At 36.2% G+C, this 12,472-nt stretch overlaps 1 protein-coding gene across 1 annotated transcript in view; it reads left to right on the top strand.

Moving 5' to 3' along the window:
- Positions 1–5,618: 5,618 nt before the first annotated feature.
- The window catches only part of LOC124171039 (H/ACA ribonucleoprotein complex non-core subunit NAF1), a 66,172-nt gene continuing 59,318 nt past the window's right edge, over positions 5,619–12,472 (top strand). Inside the window, exons 1-2 of the mRNA XM_046550186.1 lie at positions 5,619–5,897; positions 6,108–6,182. Coding sequence (XP_046406142.1) covers positions 5,824–5,897; positions 6,108–6,182 — 149 coding nt within the window. The 5' untranslated portion in view covers positions 5,619–5,823. The remainder of the gene's footprint in view (positions 5,898–6,107; positions 6,183–12,472) is intronic.

The raw sequence follows: 12,472 nt of genomic DNA, 5'->3' as shown, positions 1-12,472 counted from the left end.
AAATAAATAAAGTAAAATGGAATTTGATGCCATTTGGAGAAAAGGATAGGTAGAATATGGCTAACAATTAGTGCAAGATTTAGGGAAATTAATAAGAATCCCAGAAACACTGATTGAGAATAATAGTTGATGTATTTTCCATAAAATAATAATTGTGCAGATGTTATTTAGGTTTACTCATACAAATTCATTCTCATTCTCTTCAGAGACGACTAAATCACTCACTTTGTCCATTGAAACACTGTTTTCATTAAAACTTCCACTTATATTAGATATGTCACAATCTGAAAAATATACATGTCTATCTAAATTAATGATGAAAAGTTTAAAATTCCACGAAACTGTCTGTTTAAGGTAACATGATTTTAGGAATGCCAGTTTTGAAAGACTTACCAAATGAGGTCAATGCCTTATTTTTGTTAGAAGCACACGACTTATTTCATTAAACAGGTCACACAAAAACATGGTGAATGATTAACATATAAAAGCAATACCTAGCAACCTAACAACCAAACAAGGTTTCCATGGCAACCATATCCTGCAACGTATGCAATCGTAGTATACATCGTGGTTATTCATGGCCCATATCAAACTTCCATCGGTTAAGTAATCTGTAGACTCGAAACAGACAGATTTTATAAGTGTACAATTTTTCGTGTGCTCTTAGGGATATATATTAACAAGTCTCATAAGAAGAAGCCTCAACTTCTTGGAACCATTTATGTCAAATACCATGCTGAAAACGCCAATAAATTAGCAGAACATTACTTAACAAAGAGTTACACATTATTTCCAAAAAAAATCTTATAAGAATTTCTTAAATAATTATAAATTGCCAACATAAGTTATGGTGACTTAAATGCATGCCGGATAAAAACCTGAAAGTTATGTGACCTGCGCAACATTCTTATAGAATTCTATAAGAAATGCAAAGTTCTTATAAGAATTTCTGTAAGACTTATAGAATCCTATAAGAATTTCTGTAAGACTTATAGAATCCTATAAGAATTCTGTAAGACTTATAGAATCCTATCAGAATTCTGTAAGACTTATAGATATCTATAAGTCTTACAGAATTCTTATAAGAATTTCTGTAAGACTTATAAGAAATTTCCAATAGGGTGGTGTCAAAACAGTAAACTAAAACTAAATGCCAGTAAAACACAAGTTCTGCTGTTCAACCATATTGGTATAAATAATATGCCAGAATTAACTCTTAAAGATAACATTATCTCACTTGCCAGGGAAGTGAAATTTCTAGGCTTGTATGTGCAAAATAATATGGAAGCTGGAGAATTTGCCGGCCTCGGTGGCGGCGGGGTAAAGTCCTCGCCTGCCAAACCGAAGGTCGCGGGTTCGAGTCCCGCCTGGGTAAGTTACCCTTATCCAGGGCATGGATGTTTGTGATTGTTAATGTTATCAGCCCCGATGTAAAGGCCGAACAGTGCTGTTTTCGGTGGTGTTTGAAATAAATAAATAAATACATGTTTCAGAGTTGTGCTCTACTCTAAATTCTGTTCTCTATCAAATTAGGTTTCTTTATAACACTGTATCTCAAGATGTTTTGAAAACTGTTTATTTTTCAAATTTTTACACTAGAGCTTCTTATGGAATAGTCCATTGGGGATCCTCCTCTAGCCTACTCCAAAAAATGTTTTTAGTTCAAAAAAAAGTTATTAGATGTATAATGGGTGTTTCACAAAGGACTTCGTGTAAACCACTAATGAGAGAACTATTAACTATTGCATCTATGTATATATATTGTGTAGCAATTTTGGTGAAAGAAAATATTCATAAATTTAATACTAATGAAGAAATTCACCCCTATGGCACAAGAAATGCATACAATATTCATGTAACTTTTCACAAAAAGAAGATATCTTCAAATAATCCTATGGTTATGGGTACTAAAATCTATAACTTACTACTTGACAGTGTGAAGTGTACAAAATCGACAAAAGTATTTAAAAAACTCTTTAAAAGAGTATCTGATAATGAAATGTTATTATACTGTAAATAAATTCTTTAGTGATGATCACAAACAATGTTAAATTGAATCATTTTCTTTATGACCCATGTATACTGTGATGCTTTTGTACTTTGTATTTAAATAATTATGTTGTACTTTATGTACTGACGAATCTGATACCTACATTTGTATGGTCTGCGGAGAATAAATTATTATTATTTATATTCCACAAAAACTCTCCGACATACGTTCACCATTTTCCATTGGCTTCAGGCCGATTTCTTTGGACTATTTCAATTCTGAACATACATGTTAATATATAAACACATACAAGCACATAATGTTACATACATATGTTGAAGAGGTTCATGATTTCAATTTTGACAGCATAGGTTGGCCATAGATCTTTTATACAGTAGATGGCGCTTTCCCCTAGCCCCTTACGGCCGGAGCGCGTAGCCAACATACCGCCCCCCCTTTCGTTCTCGGAGTCACGTGGTTCGGGTCAAAATTAATGGCGGCGTTTGAATTCTCTGTTGTGAATATCGTTCCCGCTCGGGTAAAAGACATGTTACTTTTACTTACAGCGCTAAAGAAGTACGTGTCTATTTTGATATTTATTTTTATTTACGTTTTGCTGTATTATATGTGAACCTTATAGCAAAATAGAGTTCATTTTAATTCAGTTTTAGGAAGAACTATAGTAAAACTGAATTAGTTTCCCCAATTATGCGCAACTGAAGCAGCCTTCAGGAACACATGTTTGGTTCCGTTTGTGTCCTTTACAGAGGAACACCTGCATTCAAAGGCTCCGTTTTTTTTCGTAAATAAAGTTAGCAATAACACAAAGGTAGATTACATGGTTTGAGAAAAATGTATACACAACCATAGGCTATGAATTTCAACCACCAATCCAGTACATTAATAAGTAATCTTTCACAAATGATAGGTACTATCTTTTTTTCAATAATACGCCATTAATAGAACGTCATCGTTAAAGGAAAGACACTTCCAATGTTGCATGACTTTCAAAGCCAGAGAAGAACATTAGGAGCTTTAACCAGCTGATTATTCCTCCTATCTGGTAATTATCTCTCGTTGCACGGGGCAAATTGATGAAAATATAATTTAAGATTCCTCAGAATGTTAATTAACAAAAGTACCCACAATAGTCACAGTGTTGCAGCCAGCATTGATTTTAAGAAATTTTATACGTGAACATCTCTCGTACGTAATTCAGTTCGCATAAAATGATTAAATATCCTTCAACATGTGCTAGTAATAAATCCTTGTTTATTAAAGAAACCTTTAGCAATATACGTCCGCTGGAGGTGTGATGAAAACATCGCAGATAATAAAGATGTTTTGCCGACAATGGAAAACAAGGTTTGAATACAAAAGTGAAGCTCAATTTTCACTCCATCAAAGAAGACTATAAATTTTACATTTTAAATGACCACAGTGTGTATGTCCACATATTTGGTAGAACATAGGGGAACCCGGTGCGCAACAGGGTGGCGGGGCGGAACGGGGTAAGCGATTTTTAATTGCGAAATAAAGCAGGAGTAAATATAACTAGTCAAAATTGTTGTTTTTAAAATATAAGCAACACCAATCTGGGCTAGATATAGTTATTCCCGCTTGCGCAGCACCTTTTTTCGCGTTAAAAAAAACCGCTTACCTCGTTCCGCCCCGTGTTCCCCCATGTATCAATTTCATAGAATTCCAAATTGAGGATAGAGAGCATCCATCAAACAGAATCTACAAGAAAAAAAGGGTTTAGAAATAACATAATAGTAATTAGAAACCATACAGTCTAAACGAGATTCAGTTAGCATAGGGCAATAGAAAAAAGAGGAACCTGAAGAAATGATTGAGGGCCCAGCCTCAGCTCACACTCAAATAATGTAGCCTAAAAATAGTCTTTACAGTTACATGCATGGAATTGGAAGCCATACTGATTCCGTAAAATGCATTTTGTTCAGGTAGCCGAGTGAGTTGGAAATAGATTGAAAATAAATCTTACTTGCTCTCAATCTTGATTGATTAATTAGGTGTTCGAATATTATTTCACGAACTAAGTTATTTGTTTGATTTTATTCAAAATCTAGCTCCAGAATATGGTCCCTTAAATGTAGAAATAGTGAAGTAATAGCTGTGAATACTTCCATCGTCAATACAAGGAAAATATACTTGCTCCGTAACTTGCCGGATGCCTGAGCTACCCTACTGTCTGTAAGAAAAGCAAGATACTAGAGTTTGAAGAGCTCTAGCGTCTAAACGAAGCAATCGATTTCAATGCAACAAAAAGCATACGAAAGAAAATTTAATTCTACGTTATATCATGTTCTTTAAAAATTCTTCGGCTAAGTAGTATTTCCTGTACTTAATTTTTTCTCAAAAAAGTACCCGTTTTTTGCGCGTAAAATCAAGTTGCCCAACTTTGAGCGCTTGGCATTCCCGTAGTTTTCGTTCCTACAACTTGAAATTTTTATATAAAGAAGCCACATCTATTACTAGCAGTTTGACGAAAACAAATTGTTTATACCACAAAAATTAACGGAGTTGTTGTAAACAACGCAAACCTCTGCTAACTTCGAAATCAGTGAGTCAATTGAAAATTGATTGGTACTGTTGTCTTCCGTAGAATGTTAGTAATGCAAGCACATATGAAATGTATATTAAATATCAATAATAACGTCGATATCACTTATTATTTATCTAGACGTTTCTATGCGCGTACGCACGTATGACTTCGATAGACTTTCTCTTTTCTGGTGCTTTGTTTAGGGCATCCTCGTCAGGCAGGGAGAAGACGACAACAAGAGCTAAAAACAAAAATAAATATAAAAAGATATTGAATATACTGCTGACATTTAACGTGTATTATCTACGTATATACATTACTAACATTCTACGGAAGACAACAGTACCAATCAATTTTCAATTGACTCACTGGTTTCGAAGTTAGCAGAGGTTTGCGTTGTTTACAACAACTCCGTTAATTTTTGTGGTATAAACAATTTGTTTTCGGCAAACTGCTAGTAATAGATGTTGCTTCTTTATATCAAAATTGCAAGTTATAGGAACGAAAACTACGGGAATGCCAAGCGCTCAAAGTTGGGCAACTTGATTTTACGCGCAAAAAACGGGTACTTTTTTGAGAAAAAATTAAGTACAGGAAATACTACTTAGCCGAAGAATTTTTAAAGTACATGATATAACGTAGAACTAAATTTTCTTTCGTATGCTTTTTGTTGCATTGAAATCGATTGCTTCGTTTAGACGCTAGAGCTCCTCAAACTCGAGTATCTTGCTTTTTTTACAGACAGTAAATGCTTTTATTTTCTTATTAAATAGCGCATGCATTGCATTACACGTATCTTTACTCAGTAATAAATATATCCATGGCTAACACGGCTTTAATTTTAACAGGGACAAACTTTGCAGTGAAAAGAAACACAAATTCCTTTCAGGAATCTCTCATCGCAACCGAAGGCACTACGCGTATTCACCATAACGCTGACCCGAGTCACGTGATACACGACCACGCTTATGTTGACCACGCTTGCGTGACGTCATGCGCCATCTACCTATATGAAAGATCTATGAGGTTGGCAGCGCGTTGCGCAGTTGTTTGTGTCCATGTTCGCCAACCTAAACATTTGTCAACAAGGACACATGAGATCCCACGTTGGTGTTAGCCGTTGTCTGTTGATGTCCTTTAAAAGCAGTGTTTTGCGTTGTTATTTTACGTGTATCAGCCAGCACTTACCTTTGAAACTAAAAGTCTTGCAAATAGTGGTGTCATCAAGCTATCTTAATGCGAAAAGACTGAATTGTCTCGCATAAGAATGGAGGTTATTGAAGAATGCAAGAAGGATCCGTGTACTTTCATACCCCTTGAAAAACCTGTGGAGGATGGATTGTAAGATTTACTCTAAATTTTAGATAAACGAACGACACTTTTATTGTGATTCTACCTTTATTTTTGCGCGACGTTTGTTACAGTTGACACTACCCGATCGCTTAAATATTGTTGTTATGGATCGTTGTCGACTGGAGTCTTGCTGTGTCTATTTGTTGAGGCAGTGACCTTATTTTGGTAAAAATTTATGAGTTACTCTTTTAATTCTAGCGTTCACGTAAAACCACCGACAAAAGGAGAAACATCAGTAGAGGACAAGACAACACGACAGGAGATAGGGGATTGGTGAGTAATTTTACCCTAAATTTATACATTTGCTCGTTAATTGTGTTGCGTTGGTAAATTAAGTGTAAATTCAAGTGATTTACCCATGAAAACTTTGAAAAATAATGATAAAGAAACCAATTTTTTGTGACTAGGATGCTCTGTTTATTTAAAATAGTAAGTTTTGTAAAATAAGCATTTTTCCTGAAGTCAAGCTTCAGGTTTTTCATCATTGATAATTCCAAATGTCTTTGGAAATTTTATTCACCTATGATCGTCATAATGTGTAGGGAATGGCGCAATCGCCCTAGAAAATATTTACCGCAATTATATTTTGCTCAACGTTAGGGTTTTTAAACCCTCGGTCTAATGTAATTAACTGAAAGAACAAAGTAACGAGGTATTATAATTATTATGTGAAACTAAATTGTAATAAAGTGAGAAATAAGCAAATCGTTATAGCATTGAATAATGGTCGTCACGGACATAGTAGAAGTGCTATAATTTAAATGTGTTCTTTCGTGGGTATTGAAAAATATGAATTTACATTATGGTAACATTATTGTCAGTGTTGAGGAGCATATGGGAAAATTATAAGTTGGAGCTTTGGGTCAAGTCTGGGACGTGTATTGAGGGACTAATGGACGGGTAATTATCCAGCGAGAATAAATAAACAAATATTTATTTGTCCACCCACACAGCGTACGCTTAGCAGTAGAGGCTCGGTATATAGATGGTATACATATTCAATGGGTATACAGTAGTGGTTTGGGTGGGGATGTAGACCTTTCGTATCTATTTACAACGCATCAACAATAGCTCTACGGTGCATCTACCAGAGATGCAAATGTCCTCTACGCAGTATCTACTGTAGATGGATGGAAAATGGATTCTGCATACAGAATGCATACCTTTGGCATTATATATGGTTTACATAATGTATATAGTTTGAAGATATTACATTTGAGTAATTTCCTTAATGTTTAGCCTCATATAAATCCTCCAGTACCTACCTATAGTACTTTTTTACCACTTTTTGAAATTTTATTCAGAGTACTCTGGATAAATAAAATCGAAAACCAAGAGTACAACTTCTTCTGGTGTTTGCCTAATGCAGAAAGAGCGTCTGAAAACACTTCATTTAGAGAAATTTTGGTTAATAATCAGAAAATTTAACATGTTATATTAATTATGTGTGATAGAATCCAGGTCAGGAAATCAAATGGCAAAAGAAAGTAATGTAAGAGGCTAATCAAAAAACTTAATGGTGAACTATACTAATGGGAATAAAGTCCATGATTTTGGTAGCAAAGCTAGTGTCTGAAAAACCTCATCAAAGTCATTAGCAAAAAATACTGGCCATGAAAAGACTAAAAAATGAAAATAAGGCTGGAAATCAACCAAGAGTAATGAGGAAGCATATTTAATTGACCTTAGAGGATGTAGAGCAATGAAATACGGGGACATTTAGCAGTTACAGGAGAGAAACCTTGACAACTTTGAATTGAACTACAGACAAAAAATTCTTGAATATCAATTTATTGATATTGTACATGACATATACGAGGGTTGTTTTCTTACCGCTGTTGCCGCGTCTTTTGCTCTGAATGGCACGTCGAAGCCTGGCCAGGGTTGCACAGTGGGCTTCTGAGTTGATAATCATTCCTCATGTCATAAAGTCCACTGGCAAAACACGGTGCCTGTCCCAGAACACCGTTGCCTTGATTTTGCACCTCGACAACGTTTGTGCTCAAAGATGACCATCCTGAGTGATCAACATCGTCATTGTGAACATTTTTTGGCCATCTTTGAATTCTCCGACCCATTTCCACACTTTGCCTTTGCTCATTGCATTAGCAGCATACACTTCACAAAGCTGAGGGTGAATGTCTGCAGCAGACATGTTTCTTGAAGTCAAAAATGGTATCACTGACCGAATCTCACACGCGGCAGGCGATTCAATAATCTTAAACATTTTAAAGATCCACAGTAATGCATAAAGGTTAGATACAGAACTGCAACTGACATGTTGTAGTTCGCAAGGAATGCCGGGAGGCACGCGCACTCGTTACAGATGATGTGCGAACTGCTACAGTGTAAGCCAACAGAGAGGGCGCTTACTTAAAAAACAGTCTCGTAGCATTATGTCTTGTTGTCTATGACATGCTCAAAAGTTGATGCTGATGAGTTTCTTCACTCATTGGATTGTTTCTTCTGCCGAGCCCTCTTCCTCCGTTTCTCCTTTCCGACATCTGTGCGGTTCTTAGCCAGCCTGAACCACTTAGTCAGTGAATGTTGGATCACTGGTATATCAGTAGGAGGGCTGCCAACTGCTTTGACCTTACTTTGCATTGCTACTGGAATAAAGATAAACCATTAAAAATTGCAAGCAGTAACTTTGTTGGGAATTTACTCTCCTACTTAAGCCAACATAACAAATATTGCAGCCATCAAAGGCTATATAATATCTCTTATTAAAATAAGAGATATTATAAGATATATGTGTTAATATTAACACATATATCTTATCTATATAACTCTTAAAATATGAAATGCATACCTAGCAAAGCATTGATAATTTGAGGAAAATTTTCCTCGAAAGACTCATACTGTTGACTCCCTTGTTGCAGGCAATTATTTGCTCCTTGGCAGATAGATTACCGAGAAGGGGGATGCTTGCTCTGTTTTGAATGTATTTGGTCTGAAAGAGAGTAACAAAAGTAAATCAAAGATCCCACTCAGCTTTCTTAATTTCTATGTAGTGTTATAAGCAATTTAAGCAATAATTGAAACTACCCAGTCTGGCATTTTCACATTTGTGAGTATTCTATAAAATACTTAAAAATCTTTTGTCCTGACATGTTAACATGTTTCATAATGAATTACTGATTCTTAAATGATAAGAAATTTGAAATGATTCCATTAGTGACATAGCAAATACTTTTTGAATGGCAAGCTGGAGGACAGTTTCTCTTCAACTCTCTTCAGGTCTTGCAAACTACGACTCGGGAACTGGAACTCTTGCTCAAACATTAGGTCATCCTTGGTCTCCCCATTGCTTGATGCCACTTTGAGTCTAGCTACTTGACCTGATAGAGAGTCCAACTGCTCTTTTATCTCTACCATATCTACTCTGAGGATGGATACAATTCCATCTAGATGCGCCTGGACCTTGGCTATATCTGGGGAAAGTAAATACAAAATTAATCACATGCTAAAAATTATATGTAAATGCTCAATGACATATCACACTGAAACAAATGTGCAATTCTTAGGAAAATAAATATGCAGAACTGACACTAGGCATAATAAGCTTTTCTTATGTATGAAAAATTTAGTACAGCTATCCTGAATATATGTGCCTACCATTTTTATATGTACTGCAATTAACGCAAGAAATCAATCCACCATCAACCTGGTTGGACCCACTTTTTACCGATCCAGAGGCTGATTCCACATCAGGAATTCCTTGAGAGGAACTTGAGGTGAGGTGCTGAAGAGAAATTTTTAAGTAAAAGCATTAGGTATCGAAAATAAAAATAAATTCATGCTAAATGATTGAAACTACGTTACTGAACATATTTCAAATGGCAGCTTACCCTACTGAATGTAGGTATTGGATTTGAGTTGGATTTTCTTGGGAGAGACTCGTTGGGTTTGGACCTGCTCTCCAAGTTTGGAGAGCACTCAGGCTGGATTTCCTTGGCATTGCACATGACAGCAGCTTTTTTGTTTGACTTGCTGATTGAGTAACATCGTCCTCCCTCTTTCTATGAATTTGTGTTAGCCTAGGTGGGTCAGCAATTGTCATGGCATCCTCATTTTCAGAGGATGAAGAGAGTTCATTAGGATATTTCTTTTTCAGAAGAACTCTATATCTTTTAGCAGATAGCCTTGGTATAACCAAAGTCTCAAGTCCTGGCAATAACTTGCTTCCATCTCCAATTTCCTCACATAAGCGTAGTTATCTGAATTAAAAGGTGACGGGATTCACATTTTAAAGGAGCATGTGATAGAAATGAAAGAAGCTTCACATGAAAGACATAACACTGAAAGAAGATAGGATAACAACTTTCTCAACAACTGTAAAGTTATATACTTACCTAAGACAGGGGATATGTAATGGATAAGTAGCTCATCCCATGCTGAATTCGGCTGTCTTTCTAATGAAAACGCCTTATCAATATCAGCTCCACTCCAGCTCTGTGGAGGGTGCATAACAATGCCATCCTCAACATTGTTTCCTGTGGGGTCTTTCCTTGGTGATCTAATGACCCAGCTAGATGGAATAGCAAGAACTGTCATATCTTCATACATCCTATGTGGAAGAAACTCAGCAACTCGCCATCCTGATGCTGTAAGACTGATTAAGACAATCACATTACCATGAAACCCTCACAAATTGTATTCATAAATATAAGAAACATGCTCAACATTCATCAGTGATGAAGCAGCTCAGCCACATAGTATTCACCATCTTCCCCAATAGGAATTATAATGGCTTTATTTTTTATGTTGCTGACAGTCCAACACAAAGACTGCAAACAGTTACTACTCACAAGAGATAGACCTAGCTCAGTTGACAAACATGGAGTATCATAGAAGTTAGCTATTTTGTTGAATTTTTGTCCCACAAAATACTTTTCATTTCCTCTCGTGGCAATAATTCTGCAACTATGGCAATATGTATCTCCATTTGTAGCACTATGCAGTTATCAGGTGAATTACAAGTGATTTTGAACTTCATGAACTCCAAAGATTTAAAGCATAGAGCATGCAATTCAAAAGGCAAGATGCATTTGCTTTTAACAACACCTTTGGAAGCGATTCCTAATTTCTTAATCGCAGAAGCTGTGGTTAAAGAGTTTTCATGCAACCGCCTAACAATTTTCTGGAGAGGAAGTTCATGTTTCCTAATTAATTTCTTGATGCCGTGCAGAGCATTTTCAAATTTCAATGCACTAAATGAATCTAGCGGCCCAAAGGTTCTGCAGTCATCTGCCAAGTGCAGCAATCCATGGACATTGTACAATAATGTTGAAGTTGTTTTGGGTTTCTCACCGGATGAGGTTCTCCATCTCTGCCGACGTTTCGATGGCCGTGTCATCCATCGTCATCAGCCCTGATGGGTTCATGAATGAGGGTGACAGAACGTCCTTCAAAACATAAGATTCTGTGTACAAATGGAGAAGCCTGTACTCAGTTGCTTTCCACCGAAGTAATTCATTATCAGAACGGGGTTTCCGAGCAAACTCAACAGGAATGGATTCTTTATTGTACATTAAGTTGCCGTTTAAAACTCCAATCAAATGATGTGGCAGCCTTGCAGAGAACTCACCTTTAAGATAGGCAAATAAAATTTTACGCATCACCCCCTTACACACTAAATGCATATGTTCATTCCATGGGAAATTTGGTAACCATTTTTGAGCCTGGTACTATTTCAAGAGGCAAAATTCCCACATGATGTTCTCCATCACTCTTTCATTTGAAGCTTTCATCTGTTCCTAATGGGGCATCGATTTCATCAAATACTACTCTGCTGTCTACATTCTTCCCATACACTGTGCATTTGCCACAGGAAGAGTATCCGGTGTGGGATGTAATTTGAGCTAAATAAGCTCGAGCCGGTGCATCACATTTATATGCAATGACCTCAACTTCATATTTTGCACCATTATGTTCAAACCCATTTTCAATCGAAAATGATATTTCTGTCACATAATCGTGCAAGAATTGTGATGTATTATTTGGTTTCTAGCTGCCATGAAAAACACCAACAACAAAAGGTTGAATTTCATTCCTGCTTACAAGACTCATCAAAATTGGCCAAAGTTGGCTGCGGGTACTTTGTGATATAGGGACCCCATCAACATTACACTGCAACTGAATTTTGGCGGCAGAAGATAAATGTGGATATGTATTCAACAAATGCCATAGATTCTTTAAAATGCCAATGTGACAGTATTCACCTCCATCTACGGCACTACTTGCTGTTTTTCTGGGTCTTTTTAATAAGGATTGTGCATCGCAAGGCAATGCTTTGAAATCAGGGTGCGTTTTCAAGATTTTAAGCAAGGCACTGACTTTACGAGGAGTTACCCCTTGAGCCAAGTCCATAAGAAACAAACGAAATGCTTCTAAATTAAATATAATTCAATATTCATCAGTGAAAGAAATTTTTATAATTTTGTCATTAATTTGCAGTCTTGCTGCTTCGCATAGAATTTTTTTTGACATGAAATTCTACTTCACTGTTGGATGTACTCATTTTAGTTGCTTCGCATTTAAACACTGTTCCTGACAAGAAT

This window comes from Ischnura elegans, chromosome X (genome assembly GCF_921293095.1).
Source record: "Ischnura elegans chromosome X, ioIscEleg1.1, whole genome shotgun sequence".
Lineage (NCBI taxonomy): Eukaryota > Metazoa > Arthropoda > Insecta > Odonata > Coenagrionidae > Ischnura > Ischnura elegans.
The sequence above is the reverse complement of the archived record's forward strand: the minus strand, read 5'-3'. Positions and strand labels throughout refer to the sequence as shown.